The 16602-nt window shown below is 36.9% G+C and overlaps 1 protein-coding gene across 2 annotated transcripts in view; it reads left to right on the top strand.

The window, feature by feature from the left end:
• arhgap4b (Rho GTPase activating protein 4b) overlaps positions 1-16602 on the top strand; it is an 87807-nt gene that overhangs the window by 45958 nt on the left and 25247 nt on the right. Inside the window, exons 8-14 of one of the 2 annotated variants that reach the window (XM_051933638.1) lie at positions 9262-9483; positions 9680-9781; positions 9957-10154; positions 11930-12014; positions 12741-12768; positions 13642-13669; positions 14561-14621. In XM_051933638.1, coding sequence (XP_051789598.1) covers positions 9262-9483; positions 9680-9781; positions 9957-10154; positions 11930-12014; positions 12741-12768; positions 13642-13669; positions 14561-14621 — 724 coding nt within the window. Of the gene's footprint in view, positions 1-9261; positions 9484-9679; positions 9782-9956; positions 10155-11929; positions 12015-12740; positions 12769-13138; positions 13242-13641; positions 13670-14560; positions 14622-16602 lie in introns of both variants that reach the window. The other variant, XM_028813404.2, reaches the window with a different exon arrangement.

Genomic DNA, 16602 nt, shown 5'->3' with positions numbered 1-16602 from the left:
GTATATCAGAAAATGAATTATCACCCAGGGCTGTAAAGCACATGCAGCAATCTGTAGCCTTTATTGTATACCTGATCAGTAACAGCTTTGTCATTCCAAAAACTGACAATACTTTAAACTAGCACCTAGAACCCTAGAGTGCTTTTCTTTTTATTAAAAAGGCCGGTTGGTATGTAAAAACAGTGTGACCATCCACTTCATGGACTGGGACCTGGTCTCAATTTTGAATTGTTTTCCTGTAGCCCAGGAGATAGAGAGACAGAGAGAGAGTGAGAAGGTACACTCTTGCATTCTTTATTATGACATGCTGTGCAGAAGATGAGCTAGTTGTCTGGGACATCAAATGTATATTCATGTCGGGAATGATAGCACAGTTTTTGTTTTGTTCTTTTTCTTTTGCTTTGTGTTATACCTTTTTGTCTTACTCCCTGGTTTGTAACTTAAAACTGTCAGTATGGTTAGGAAGAAATCTTTTGGGATTATTTTTGGTATGGAGAGATGTCATTAGTATGCTCTCCATTTGCAGTGGCAGGTATTCAAGATTATAATCTAACATGACAAAAGTCTAGCCCTAGTTTGGGCGTTGTTGATACTAAAAGTATTGATGCAGGGTAGAAGGGTATAGGTGTATGGGGCATTGGGACTCCTGTTGGAACAGATGTGACCTGTTCAGCTGCAACGGGTTACATCTGAACACCAATTTGTTAGGGAGGGACACCGATGTGTTAGGAAGGCGTATGAGTATATTAGTCGAGGATTGTTTAAACTAGGGAATGGAGGGGCAGGAAGTTTCAGACAGACCAGGTTTAGAACTGTACAATAGTATAAAACTAAAAATGCATAGTAATGTAAATTCTAACCCAACGTGTAAATGTAAAAGTGAAACAAGTAGCACATTAAAAATGGCTTACGTTATAGCTTACAGTGGTGTGAAAAACTATTTGCCCCCTTCCTGATTTCTTATTCTTTTGCATGTTTGTCACACAAAATGTTTCTGATCATCAAACATATTTAACCATTAGTCAAATATAACACAAGTAAACACAAAATGCAGTTTGTAAATGGTGGTTTTTATTATTTAGGGAGAAAAAAAAATCCAAACCTACATGGCCCTGTGTGAAAAAGTAATTGCCCCCTGAACCTAATAACTGGTTGGGCCACCCTTAGCAGCAATAACTGCAATCAAGCGTTTGCGATAACTTGCAATGAGTCTTTTACAGCGCTCTGGAGGAATTTTGGCCCACTCATCTTTGCAAAATTGTTGTAATTCAGCTTTATTTGAGGGTTTTCTAGCATGAACCGCCTTTTTAAGGTCATGCCATAGCATCTCAATTGGATTCAGGTCAGGACTTTGACTAGGCCACTCCAAAGTCTTCATTTTGTTTTTCTTCAGCCATTCAGAGGTGGATTTGCTGGTGTGTTTTGGGTCATTGTCCTGTTGCAGCACCCAAGATCGCTTCAGCTTCAGTTGACGAACAGATGGCTGGACATTCTCCTTCAGGATTTTTTGGTAGACAGTAGAATTCATGGTTCCATCTATCACAGCAAGCCTTCCAGGTCCTGAAGCAGCAAAACAACCCCAGACCATCACACTACCACCACCATATTTTACTGTTGGTATGATGTTCTTTTTCTGAAATGCTGTGTTCCTTTTACGCTAGATGTAACGGGACATTTGCCTTCCAAAAAGTTCAACTTTTGACTCATCAGTCCACAAGGTATTGTCCCAAAAGTCTTGGCAATCATTGAGATGTTTCTTAGCAAAATTGAGACGAGCCCTAATGTTCTTTTTGCTTAACAGTGGTTTGCGTCTTGGAAATCTGCCATGCAGGCCGTTTTTGCCCAGTCTCTTTCTTATGGTGGAGTCGTGAACACTGACCTTAATTGAGGCAAGTGAGGCCTGCAGTTCTTTAGACGTTGTCCTGGGGTCTTTTGTGACCTCTCGGATGAGTCGTCTCTGCGCTCTTGGGGTAATTTTGGTCGGCCGGCCACTCCTGGGAAGTTTCACCACTGTTCCATGTTTTTGCCATTTGTGGATAATGGCTCTCACTGTGGTTTGCTGGAGTCCCAAAGCTTTAGAAATGGCTTTATAACCTTTACCAGACTGATAGATCTCAATTACTTCTGTTCTCATTTGTTCCTGAATTTCTTTGTATCTTGGCATGATGTCTAGCTTTTGAGGTGCTTTTGGTCTATTTCTCTGTGTCAGGCAGCTCCTATTTAAGTGATTTCTTGATTGAAACAGGTGTGGCAGTAATCAGGCCTGGGGGTGGCTACGGAAATTGAACTCGGGTGTGATACACCACAGTTAGGTTATTTTTTAACAAGGGGCAATTACTTTTTCACACAGGGCCATGTAGGTTTGGATTTTTTTTCTCCCTAAATAATAAACACATCATTTAAAAACTGCATTTTGTGTTTACTTGTGTTATATTTGACTAATGGTTTGGTGATCAGATGATCAGAAACATTTTGTGTGACAAACATGCAAAAGAATAAGAAATCAGGAAGGGGGCAAATAGTTTTTCACACCACTGTATGTTAGAAGTATCAAAAATAAAACAGATGAGATGGAGTTGTATGTAGAGGAGCATAATTATGATATTATAGGAATAATGGAAACCTGGCTAAATAACAAAGACGGGGATGAGTACATCAGACGGATACACATTTTTTAGGAAGGAAAGATTGAATAGAAAAGGAGGTGGGGTTGCTGTTTATGTAAAACAGAATTTAAACTCAAGTCATCTTGAGTTGGATGATGAGCCCCATCTTAGCGAGGACTTGTGACTTTGCCTGGAAAGCATTAGGGACAGAGGTCTTATTTTAGGAGTTGTAGACTGCCCAATGCAGACAGATGTTTCAACGCATATCATTTTAGTAATATTAAAAAGACAAGTTTACAGGAGGATATTATAGTTATGGGGGACTTTAACTACCCAAATATTACTGGTTTAACCTTGCAAATAGCAGAACAGAGGAGTTTGTGGAAGTAATCAGTGACTGTTTTTTAACACAGTATTTTAAAGTACCAATGTGGGGTGAAGCCTATCTAGATTTAGTATTTTGTAATAATCAGGCTAGAATTGAGGGTGTAGAGGTGATTGAACTACTAGGGTTAAGTTTTACATGTAATCCAAGACAGGTACATACCTGGGGGTAAATAAAGAGTTAAAAAAGAAGCGGCAAAGGAAACAACAGCTATAAAAGTCGTATAAGACTAAATAACTGAAATATGAATTGTAGGGTAAATCAGAACATGAGGGCAATCATTAAGAAGGATATTAGGGAGGCTAAAAGACAGTTAGAAAGGAATATAGCAGATAAGGTGAAAGATGACCCAAAGGGATTCTTTCAATATTTTAGTAGAAAAAGAACAGTCAAGGAGAAGGTGAAGTGCATCAGAAATAGTAAAGAGTAATTAAAAAATACAGACGGTGAAATAGTAAATGCTCTAAACTCACATTTGTCAGAGGTCTTCACAAGTGAGGAAGTAGACAACCTCCCAGCAGTAAAATTATGTACTGAGTGATTTTGAAATTGTAGAGGGAGAAGTACTGCTTAGATTAAATAGGCTAAAGTCAAGGAAATCTCCGGGACCAGATAATATTTACCCTTGAGTTCCTAAGGAGGTTAGCAAGTACATATAAACCCTTCTGATGCATATACTTTTAGGAATAATAATAATAATAATAATAATAATAATAATAATAATATCCATCCATCCATTTTTTCCAACCCACTGAATCCGAACACAGGGTCACGGCGGTCTGCTGGAGCCAATCCCAGCCAACACAGGGCACAAGGCAGGAACCAATCCCGGGCAGGGTGCCAACCCACCGCAGATAATAATAATAATTCTTTGCATTTATATAGCACTTTTCTCACTACTCAAAGCGCTCAGCAATTGCAGGTTAAGGGCCTTGCTCAAGGGTCCAACAGAGCAGAGTCTCTTTTTGACATTTATGGGATTCGAACCGGCAACCTTACGATTGCCAGTGCAGATCCCTAGCCTCAGTCACTGTGCATTGCAGAAATTCCGAAGGTTTGGAAAATGGCAATGTATTATCCTGGTATATAAAAAGGGTGACTGGGCAAATCCAAGCAACCATAGGCCAGTAAGCTTAACATGCATCACAGGAAAGTTAATGGAAGGAATTTTTAAGGATAAAATTAAGCAACACATGGCAAGAACAGGAGTTTTACTGAACTGTCAGCATTTGTACAGAAGAGGGATGGAATTCTATGAGGAAGTAACAAAGGGGTATGATCAAAGTGGAGCATATGATATTATTTATCTGGGCTTTCCAAAAGCATTTCATAAGGTGCCACATAAGAGGGTGGGCATCAAACTAAAACAAGTAGGAGTTCAGGGTGATGTTTGTTGATGGGTGCAAAATTGGCTTAGTGGGTTATGGTGTGTGGAACCTTATCAGAATTAGCTGATGTTAAGGGTGGTGTTACACAGAGGTTAGTGCTATGGCTGCTGCTGTTTTTAAAATATATAAATGATTTGGATATGAATATAAGTAACAAGTTGGTTAAGTTTGCAGATGATACCAAGATAGGTCGATTGGCAGATAATTTGGAATTCCTTGAATCATTACAGAGGGACTTGGATGGTATACAGACTTGGGCAGATTTGTGGTAGATGAAGTTTAATGTCAGTAAATGTAAAGTATTACATGTAGGAAGTAAAAAAGTTAGGTTTGAATACACAGTGAGATGTCTGAAAACTGAAAGTACAAAATATGAGAAGGATTTAGTTGTAGTGGATTCGACACTATCAACTTCCAAACAGTTTTCAGAGGCCATTAAGAAGACTAGAGGAATGTTAGGTTAAATAGCACGATGTGTTGAGAACAAGTCCAAGGAGGTTATGCTCAACCTTTATAATGCACTAGTGAGGCCTTATCTGGAGTACTAAGTGTAAATTTTGGTCTCCATGCTAGAGCGCTAGAAAAAGTCCAGAGAAATTCAGAGAAGAGTGACTAGGTTGATTCCAGGGCTACAGAGGAAGAATTATGAAGAAAGATAAAAGAGCTGAGCCTTTTCTATTTAAGCAAAAGAAGATTAAGAGGAGACATGATCGAAGTGTTTAGAATTATTAAGAGAATTAGTACAGTGGATCGAGACTATTAATTTAAAATGAGTTCATCAAGAACACTGGGACACAGTTGGAAACCTGTTAAGGTTCACAGAAACATTCCAAAGTTTTTCTTTACACAGAGAACTATAGACACTTAGAATAAGCTACCATGAAGTGTGGTAGACAGTTGGACTTTAGTAACTTTGAAAACTAAACTTGATGATTTTTTAGGAAAATCAAGTGGGTAGGACTGGCGAGCTTTGTTGGGATGAATGGCTGTCCTCATCTAGATTGTTCAGATATTCTAAAGTTGTAATGTGTCCCACACAATTGGAAGTACTAGTCAAAAGTTAGGAAAGCTATAATACATTAAAGTGGTGTTGAAATCAAGTGTCACATCAAGACAAGAAAAAGATGTAAAAGTAGATGACAATAAATTAGCATAGTTATTAAAAACTTAGCCTTATCAATGTGAACAAATTTATGAACCATAGATAAAACCTAGTCATGAATCTTTTGCCATGTTCTAATTTTTCAAAAGAGCGGAGGGAGAAAGTGGTCTTTGAAGGATGGCTGATCTAATTTTTAATCCTTCTTGCCTTCCTAAGGTATCCATTATTTTATATATCTTTAGAAGCATGAATCTGTATGGCAATAATATTCTTTGATGCCTTTACCACCCTCTTTTTAGTGCTTTGTAGTCCTCAACTAAGCAGGTGCCATAATGAAATATAACAACAACAACAACATTTATTTATATAGCACATTTTCATACAAATAATGTAGCTCAAAGTACTTTCCATGATGAAGAAAGAGAAAAAAAAGACAAAATAAGAATTAAAATAAGAGAACACTAATTAACATAGAATAAAAGTAAGTTTCGATGGCCAGGGAGGACAGGAAAAACAAAAAAATTCCAGATGGCTGGAGAAAAAATAAAATCTGCAGGGGTTCCAGGCCATAAGACCGGCCAGCCCCCGGAATATAGGTAGTTGGTATAAGCTGCACTCCCTGTAGAAGTTGGTGTGCAAAGATGAAGGCATACTGGATTTTCTTAAATTTAGTAAATTTAATGATGAAGATGACCTGAATGAACTAGACTTTGTATACTTGGCATGTTACTAAGTCACTTTTACTTTGTAGTATCTGTATTCTGGTGCTGGTGAAAGCAAGTTTTAGTGACTAGAAAATGTAATGGTTAAAATTTGTATTTGTTGTAAAAAAGCACATATTCACTCATAAAATGTCTAGGGCATCCAAAGGCAAACCCCGTATGTTATTAATAGTGCAAATGGCTCAAAAGAAATGCGTGGTAACGCTATAAAGAGACTGGTCCTGGTGAATAGGTCAAGTCTGCCCCAAGATGGTGGTGGTTCCATTTAAGATGGTTTCTGGAAGAGGAAGATACAGATGAGTTGACCCTTTCTGCTGAGGGGAAAGAAGAAGCGATACCATTATTGTTTAGAGCCCTCGGGTGGCCTGGTATAATATTGTCATCATCTAAGCCCATAAGTTGCTCCAAAAGTGCATGCATGTGACATAGTATCAAATATAATACCTATGTGTTGCTCCATTAACATAAAATTAAAATGCATGAAATTAAAGGTTACCATTGTTTTCTTGTTATATGCACATTTACTATATTCTATTTTTCTAAAATTGAAGGAAAAGTAATCTTCATTCATTTATGGTTTCTTCTTTCTAATTAATTAATGGCATAAGAAGTATTATTTGGTTTTACTGAGTAGTAAAACTGAGTACCATGAATGCTAAAATTAAAATGTTTATTTCCACATTGCATGTTCTAGAGGCAACTTATGCATTGTAGAGAAAAAAATGATAGATCTTAACAATGATCCCCGAGAGGAACCTACCCAACTGTAGACCAGAAATGAGAGGTCTTGTTTACAATGTGCATTTATTTGTGGTCTCATAGTGGTGCAGTGGCTAGTGTGGTTGCCTCTCAACTCTTGGGACCAAGTTGAAATGCCAGTCATTCCATGTCTGAAAGATGAACATTTTAGGTTATTTTGTGTCTGAAAAGAGGCCCAGTATGAGGGAAGTTGTGTGAGATTTTCTAGTGATATACTCACCCTGAAAAGTATTAGTCTTAAAATATAGCCATGACTTTCCTAATGTTGCAAATGGCTGTTACTGCTTGAAATAACAGATGTATAATTTATTATTGACATAATGTATAACTGAAAAGTAACAATATTAGCAGACATTACTGCAATGTCCAAACTCTCTTAGCTCATAATTAATATTGTTAAGTAACAATTGGTTATTAGTAAATCTTTTTAATTGTGTTATCACTGTTGAAACATTTTTTTCTTTTCAATAAAGCAAGCAAATTGTCATACTTTAGTTTTCAAGGTGCTGGAATTCCTAAAATTAAATTCTGTGTCCAAAAAAAGCTTTTATGAAATGAAGTATAAGCTAAGAGAGTATACTATTATGTGTAAAAACTGACATGTGTTATACATGTTTTTTGGTTTAGTTAACAATTTGTTACCATGTAGCATTGATTTTAGTTTTCTACTTATTTTTAATCATGTTTGATGAAGTTTATTTTGATTGGGTCCCATTTGTATTTCTTTCTGTGACACGATTTGTATGTCATGTGACCAAAATTGCTGTACCATTTATCGTATGTCCTGGGATGTGATTTCTTAATCTATGCTTTGTGCAAATCTCTGTTAATGTTAGTTAGCTTTACTTCATGCAGGCTCTAGAGTCATACTTTATCATTTTTGAGCTACTTTTTGTCCTTGACTTCTGACTTTGGCATACTCTTTCCTCCCCTGGTCCTGTTTGCACTCCCAATAACCTTCTGATGTAATCTGTTTTATAACATTGGGATACTTGAATGGTGACTGAGGAAAATCGGGCTTTGTAGTCATATGTGAATAATAAATCATAAATTGTTAATTTTGAACAGTGATAGTAATTTGCAACATTAGTAATGTCTTGGCTGTATTTTAAAATCAATTTAATGGTATCTTGACAAAATAAAAAAATCTCAATATACATGAAAAAAAAACACTTCTTTGTAATTCCAACTTTTGATCACCAGCGTCCGGCAGTCGAGACTTTAATTTAACAGAAGTGATGGGAAGAACAAGATAGGAATGAGGAGAAGCCATTTCAGTGAGGAGGATTAGGAGGATTGTAAGAGTCAATGCAAATTCAGATTGGATGAAGGGTGTATGCACAATGGTATAATGCTAGGTCTGGTGAGGAAAAGTCTGACCAGTTCCAGATTATAGATCTTTTGGAATTGTAGAAAAAACAGTAAAGAAGAAATCCAACTTTGGACAAGTATTTCATGAGGGACAGGGTAAGCATGGTGTTAACAAAAATAAATAAGGAACATTAATAAGTTTAGCAACAGCTAAATAAGAATGGAATCCTGCGCTAATCAGGAAACATCTGAAATTCATTTTGCATTCAGATGGATAGTGTTAGAGAGTACTGTTGACAAAGCCTATTTAAGTGCATAAAGATGGATTGGACCAATTCATTTTGTACTTAGACATGTCCTATAATGTTATAAACAAATTAAGGATATAGTTGAGATCAGAGGGAGCATTATCAAGAAAGAGCGCGATGTGATTGGTATACAAAGAGACTTTGTTGGGGTCATCCTCTATATTAGTGGGGGTGATCAGATTGAATTTATAAAGGTCATTGGCTAGAGGCTTAAATATAAAGAGGTCCCTTTATAAACAAGAAAGGATTGTGAGATTTTATATTTGGTAAATATGATTGCTGAAAGAGAGGAATAATGAGTCTTGATCATGTTAATGAATTCTATCCCAAATACCTTATTGTAGCACTCTGTGTTTGCACAGCAGCATGAGTAGCTCTTTGTGGCTTTCTGTTGGGCTTGGCAAGCAAAGCTGATGCAGAAGTCAGGAATTTCTCTAATACAGTCTACTTGAGTACTGAATTGCATGAACATCTGGTAAGATTTTATATTAATGTAAAAATCAGTTTGATTTGTCCCCTGGTTAGTCTTATGATGACAATTATTTTCTTTGCATTGTATTGTTAAATTGTTCTAATTATTGTAAAACTGTTTTCAGTAGTGTTTATTAAAATCATTGTGTCTTTGTTTTGTTCTCATGATTTATACATTTTTGTTTTGCTTCCTTACTGGTATTATGTAGTGTTGTGACCTTGGATTTCACCTTTCACTGGGAAAAACCTTGAAAACATATTTATCGGCTGAGAATCGAGTGCAGAAGTCACGTCACGATAGCCTTATGGTCTTAGAGACTGCAGTGGAACACCTAGATCCTGATAGTGACCAGAAGAAGATCATGGAGATGAACAATAGTGTGTTTTGCCTGCCTTTCCATTTTGAGTACCAGCCACATGAAGGAGATGAGGTATGGGTAATACAAATTCAGATGCTAAAGAATTGCATTATTAGAACTGTAAATTAGCCTTTACGCACATCACATGGCCAGATGAGATCTTTGAGTGCTGGGTAATGGAAGAAAGATTTTGCTATGTTTTGGTAATGTTTGAACATCTATATTTTTGCTTCATTATACCTCTGACTTTAAAAGTGTGTCCTTACAGGTGTGTGAAGTAAATGTGGAAGCTCAGGTTCGAAATGAGATGGTGACCCGATTTCAGCAGCTCCAGTCTAGACTCTCTAGTGTCACCATAGAAACTGAAGAGGTAAGATTACAGCACATTCCTCCAAATGATAACAAAGTATGACATAAGACAGGAGGCTCAGATGACCAGTCTGCTTTCCAAGCTATGCAAAGCTCATTTTAAAAGAGACATCCTTCTTATTTCTTAGTCCTTCTTAATTATTAGGATTATAATTTTATAACTTTATGCGTGTCAGGTGAATAAGACCCTCAAAGCAACAATGAACGCGCTTTTGGAGTCAATAACCTGTGAAGAATATTGTACACCTGACATCTGTCAGACCAGCCAATCGACTGAGCTACTGAAGATGACTGGGTCTGAACCACCTGGCAGTAAACCCAGCCTAGCAAAGAGAAGAGCTACACAGCAAGAGACAGAGACATACTACTTTACAGTAAGTATTATGTAACACTAGTTGGTCATCAGAAGTAATCGGCAAATTTACAAAAAAAATATAATGCATATTTCCATGGTAAGTTAGCTGTTTTAATATATTTGGATGCATGATCAAGCTTAAACCTTGTTTTACAAGGTTTAGAAGTGCTCCTTGGAACATGTCATCACATTAAACATAATAGTTAAGGTTTGATATGCTATGAGTACTTTCAACCTGAATATTTTTCTATAGTCTTCTTTGATATATTGCTAAAGGTACCATGTTGTTGTGCTACAGATGCAGATATTGTTTAGAGGTGTTAGGTGAAGGTACAGCTAAGCTTCCAAAGAAAAACCTGAATTTGAGAACAGGTTTATGTGGTTACAAAATGACATGTATATAAAATTCTAGTTTACTGTTTTCAGTGTCTGTCTGTCTGGGCTGGTTTATGTTTCTACAAACATCCTTATTAGATGCCCAAAATCACCATGACAACTATTTTTTTTAATGTTATTCTAGTTTATCATTCACGTTTATCATTCACCTCCCCTTATCAGTGAACATGATTCCTACAGCACTGTAGAAAAGCTTAATTTTTGTTCCATTTCTCTGTGATGAGAAATGGCCTGTGATTGTAGGTGATGATGAGTATATAGATTGCCCAGAAATTCAAAAACTGTGAAACACACCCGGTGGTGCCCCTCCCCATCCTCACTCTTTCAGCAGAGAGGTACATTCTCTTCCTTTTACACAATACCATAGAAGTATGCGGGGCCAAAACAACCAACTCTATCGATTTAGTCCTCTGTCAGCAGTCTTCTTATTGCAGAGCTTCTGAAATTACCAAAATGATTGCCTTAAACCTACAAATACTTTTATTGCTACTTTCTTTGAGGATGACTAATTTCAGGAGTTCTTCACAATGTTCCAGTATCTCTAATTAAGGTCAAAAGTTTTTTAATTTGCTGAGAATTGCCTGGGATGTACCATGCACATACCTACTGTGTTTAAAATGGTTTGTCAAAGTTATTTCAGGCTGCTCAAAGTCATTTGTCATGGCCTTATCAAACTGTTTGTAGACATGAGTGTTTATTTTAACCTACTTAATTAAATTATTTGTGATCATCTTCCATTTCTAAAAAGAGCCTATATCTAAATAATATCAAACAGAGGACCTTTGTCTTGTTAGGAGTAGTTAATGTGAATTTTGTATGTCCAGTAAACAAACTATTTAGATTTGAATCCAGTAATAAGTTTGGACTTTTATGGCAGGATCATTGTTTTAAAATATGTGAGAGATGGTATGCTCAATCAAAGTTGTGTAGTACTTATAACACATCCTATTTAAATTCAAATAGTGATGACATAGAAAAGTAATATCTGTAGGATGTACAGATCACACAGTTTCTTGTCAGATCAAGCCTGACTGAAGCCTGACATTATCTATCTAAATCATACCATGAAAAGATACTTCTTGAGATGGCACTGATGTTTGGAAAAATCTGAAGGCACGAGTAAGAAGAGGAGAATGATGGATGAATACCATCATTAAATAAGATGAAATGCAGATACTTAAACAAAACCCAACTGAGCTATTGTCTATTGGATTAAAAGTATTCTTCTTCTTCTTTCGGCTGCTCCCATTAGGGGTTGCCACAGCAGATCATCTTCTTCCATATATTGGATCAAAAGTATAAAAAATAAATATGAAGGGATATCAATGTATCATTTTACTTTGCTATTTCTGCCTGCATAACTTATTCAATATATACTTTTTTTTCTATATATTTCAGAAAGTGAAAGAGTTTCTGACTGGTAGTAGTCTCATTTCAAAGCTCCAAGCCAAACATGATCTTCTTAAGGAATCCATTGATAAAGGTATTAAAGATAGAATGGCAAAACTGATAGTGGCAAAGACAATATATATATTGTGACAGAATATATAGTTTCAGAGCAGAGTTTTAGAATGAAAGATAGGCATTTGCTCTCTGAGTAAGTATGTAGCAGATATCATTCACAAGAAATAGGTTTTGTTTTACAGAGTAAGTAGTTAAGCAGAGAGTAAAGCAGAGCCACCTTGGCAACTGGTTAAGTAGGGATTTTATTTCAGAGGGAGATGGTGTAAACTTTAATTGGATTCTGTGCTAAAAGAAATAAACACATTTGTGTGTTTGTTTTCAAAATATGGAAATACAAATGCAGGCTGTGTAAAGTAGCAGATTCTTTTTGAAACTGTGTCACATATTGTATAATTTTGCTATTATTATGATTAGTAGAGGAAATATAACTGTCTAGTTCTGGCTTCTTGTTTCAATTTTTAGGACTTACCACTTGAAATATGATTTTGAATGTTTACTACTATGATTTATACCAGTCCCTGATCTTGTAATTCTCTTGGGCATAATAGTTTACTTTGGTGAACTTTGATTACTTCTTTGTTCCATTGTTACAAAGCTAACTCCTGTGAAGCAAAGCATTTTCTGAACTTCCTTCTGTGCTTTGGGCTAGTTCAACAAAATTGATTTGCAGTTCCAGTTTTTGTTTTTTGGAAAAATTAGATTTAGGATCAAACAAAACAGTTAATGTTTTCTTTTCCCTCCACAGCTGAGTCCACAGACAATGATTCCTCTAGGTAAGAACTACCTTCACCTTCCATCTACCTTTCTTATGGTGTTGTGAAAATAGGGTGGGTGGGAAGTATAGACTATGCTTCAGCATTGTCTACATTACAGTTAGATTATTAACATCTGAGATGTCAGAAAATAGTGAGAGTACAGACACAATTTACTTTTATTTGTACATGGGGTCTTGTTTAGTGATTGAGAACATGATCCAAGAGAAGAGTCAAAAATAAAAGTGATAAAGGGTTTAATGTTAAAATGAACAATGCATGAAATAACAGGAATGGAAAAGAAAGAGTCGAACTGCTTACCATTTGGGGTCCTTTGGACACCAGCTAATCTCTTTTGTGGGATAACACCCCCCCGGTTGGTGATTTTCAGGCTGCAGCAATATTCCACTAAGTCCCTGCGTGTGAGAAAGACGAGGCCCTGCTCCCAGTATCACCACAAACTGTTTACTGGAGACCTGGAGAAGTTCGTGGAGGTACCCTAGTCAGCCCTGCACCTGTCTCTCTGTGTCTCTATCAGCTAATTTTCTTTCTCTGTTCTCATATAACCACAAATGTGGTGCTCTGGACATGGACCTCTAGTGGGGGTTTAGGAAGCCCCTGTGCTGCTCTCTGTCTCTTTGTCTGTGTTTGTAGAGCTCCTTCACAATCAACAGCAAGCTCTTTCATTGTCCGTCTCCAGTGTGGGCTGATGATGGAGCTTCTAGGTATGGTGTGCTGTGCTCCTCTGCTACTGTTCTGGAGGTCCCAAATGCTTGAGGAACTTCATTGTACTCTTTGTAGGGGTTTTCTAACTTTCTTTGCCTGTTTGCTTGTCTATCTGTGTGTCCGTTCGTCTGCTTGTCTGTCTACATGTTTGCTGCCTTACTGATGTAGGAGAAGGAGACGGATGTCCCGAACTCAGGTAGGGGATATTAAGAGACACATTCTGTTCATTTTTTTGTATATTTGATGAGTGTGCTCAGACTCTTATTGGATTATTTGTTTTGCCAGAAGGCCTCACAATCTTGTATTTGTTTAATTTTGTTTTTGTGTTGTGCTCAGCCTTTGCATTCTCATATTAAAGCTACTTTTATCTTATGTTTTAAATGGTTGAGCTACCCGATTTAGTATTAGTATTTTTAAACAGTATTTGAATAAATTACATCTATATTTATTTTGTATTACTGGCTTTCATAGACCAAAGAATTGTTAGAATATGAGCTACATAAATTAAGCCAGTGCTTGCATCAAATGAAATATTGCACTCACAACCAAATATGTAATGCATATGTTTGCTTGGGGGAGGGGAGGTTTCTCTCCCACCACAACAGATCTAACCTAGGAACATAGGTTCCTGCACTGAAGATGCACTCTCATGTTGTGAATTCCAGGACTTGCGTACCATCTTTTGCGCTCTTCTGTTATCTGTTTAGGTGACTTTCAACACAATAAAAGTATTTAACAACCACTGAAATCTGACACAATCTGAATTTATTGGCACTGTCTTTTAAAAAGTACAGTATATTTATCTGTTTAAACATATTTTTACAAAGCTGTCACAATATATTGGTTGATTGACAGCAAGCAGATGAGATATCTGGCCATGGTCCAGATTCATGGGCCACATAAGTAATTTTAGTGACAGCTCAATAAACTGTAATTCATCCAAGATATGTTGACCTTTCTTTTTCTTGTGCTTAAGATTATTATGTGTTCCTCTTTGCTGAGTTGAAGAAGCAATTCATTTTAGAAGATCTATTTCTATGCAAAGAAAGCAGTTCATAGTTTTCTGTTTTATCCTCTTTTTTAACAGAGTTCAGGCCAGCAGATCCCCCTTGTGGTGGAAAGCTGTATTCGCTTCATAAACTTGCATGGTAAGGTATAAAACTTGTACTATTTGGAAGGATGGGGTTTATTTGTCAAATATACATTTGTCAAAGAGAGATGGAGTTTCATAATAGATTCTGCAGGAGTTCTGTAATAGAGTTTAGATTATCATCTGATGGAAGGGATCCAGATTACACCTATGAAATATGAGTAGTGGCAGAGCTACCAGGGGAATGGTTTGGGGTTTGCCCCTTGTCCCCTCTAAAATGATGGTCATCCCACACAGTTCTCTCCCAATGAAGGGGGGCTCCCAACACCAAAGCCCCCCATCTCCTAATCTTTATTTTTGTTTAAAATGCTGCTACTATATTCTGAAGTTTTGTAGCAAACAAAGTGAGAATCTCAATGCATTATTAGGCCTTTCTTGTAAATGTCTTTGTTTTTTATGGCAAAAGGGCACCAGTGCTTTCACATCTGGTTCCTACTCTAGTGTTTCCAGTTGTAATTAATAATAATAATAATAATAATAATAATAATAATAATAATAATAATAGGCGGCACGGTGGCGCAGTGGGTAGCGCTGCTGCCTCGCAGTTGGGAGACCTGGGGACCCGGGTTTGCTTCCCGGGTCCTCCCTGCGTGGAGTTTGCATGTTCTCCCCGTGTCTGCGTGGGTTTCCTCCGGGCGCTCCGGTTTCCTCCCACAGTCCAAAGACATGCAGGTTAGGTGGATTGGCGATTCTGAATTGGCCCTACTGTGTGCTTGGTGTGTGGGTGTGTTTGTGTGTGTCCTGTGGTGGGTTGGCACCCTGCCCAGGATTGTTTCCTGCTTTGTGCTCTGTGTTGGCTGGGATTGGCTCTGGCAGACCCCCGTGACCCTGTGTTCGGATTCAGCGGGCTGGAAAATGGATGGATGGATGGATAATAATAATAAGCCCTTAATAACTCTAACATCCATGTTCACTGTTGTATTTACATTGGAACAGATTCATTTTTCTGTCTGGGGGTTGGAAGGAGGTGAAGCAAGACAGAAACCACCTCTGGTCAGAATGCCACCACATGCACTATACAACTAAGCTTACATTAACGTACAGTGAGTCATTTTAAAGTCACTAAGCATGTGAGAGAAAATTGGAATTCTGATAGTAACCTGGTTCAAACAATTTGGGTCTTGTCTTGCAAATAATAACCAACTTAGCGAGCCAAGCAGTCAGAAGTCCTTTAATTGAAATAATTGCTTTATCATTTTGCAACCTCACCTGTTCTTGCAATAGCTTCATTTTAGTTTAACACTGTTACATGTGTAAAGGAACTGCACTTCAAAGCTTACTTTTTCATATACTACCTGGCAATACTGCATAGTGATAAAAATTCCCATGTTAACAAAATAATTTGAATCACAAGGCTCAGTCAAGTGAAAACAACGTATCTTTGATTTAATGAGTAGTTCACTGATTTCATTGGATAACAAGTTTCATCCCAGTCCTATAACCAATTCCAGCTAAATCTAAATCTTCCAAAAAATTGAAAAAATAAAGCAGAATAACATAATTCCTTCATTTTATAAAGTAACACATCTGTTTATGATAAATATTAATGTATTTGTTGGGAAGGCCATTTCAGAGAATTTTATCAGTTATATATTTCATTGACAACTGAAAAACCTGGAGTGGTTATTCAGAAGCAATATACTTACAATTTCATTTAGCATTTAATTCACCATGACGGTCATTCCTTAATGTTGCCACATTCTCCCTTCCCTTATTGAGCATGTGCCATCTCTTTTAGTATTCTGCCACTTACATTTTAGGGCAACTGCAGTCTGCAGTGCATGAAAACTTAAGAAAGTTGTAAAGAAAATGGGATAAGTTCAATGTATACTAACTCAAGAAAGAATTAAACACAATTGTGTTTATTCAAAAAGCCTCAGATATATTTAATTTAATGGATACATTGTTTTGTAGCCTTGTTAAGTAATATGAATACATATTCCTTTATTGTTACATCGTTGCTACATGCAGATAGTTAA

This window comes from Erpetoichthys calabaricus, chromosome 11, assembly GCF_900747795.2.
Source record: "Erpetoichthys calabaricus chromosome 11, fErpCal1.3, whole genome shotgun sequence".
In the NCBI taxonomy this organism is placed as follows: Eukaryota; Metazoa; Chordata; class Cladistia; order Polypteriformes; family Polypteridae; genus Erpetoichthys; species Erpetoichthys calabaricus.
The sequence above is the reverse complement of the archived record's forward strand: the minus strand, read 5'-3'. Positions and strand labels throughout refer to the sequence as shown.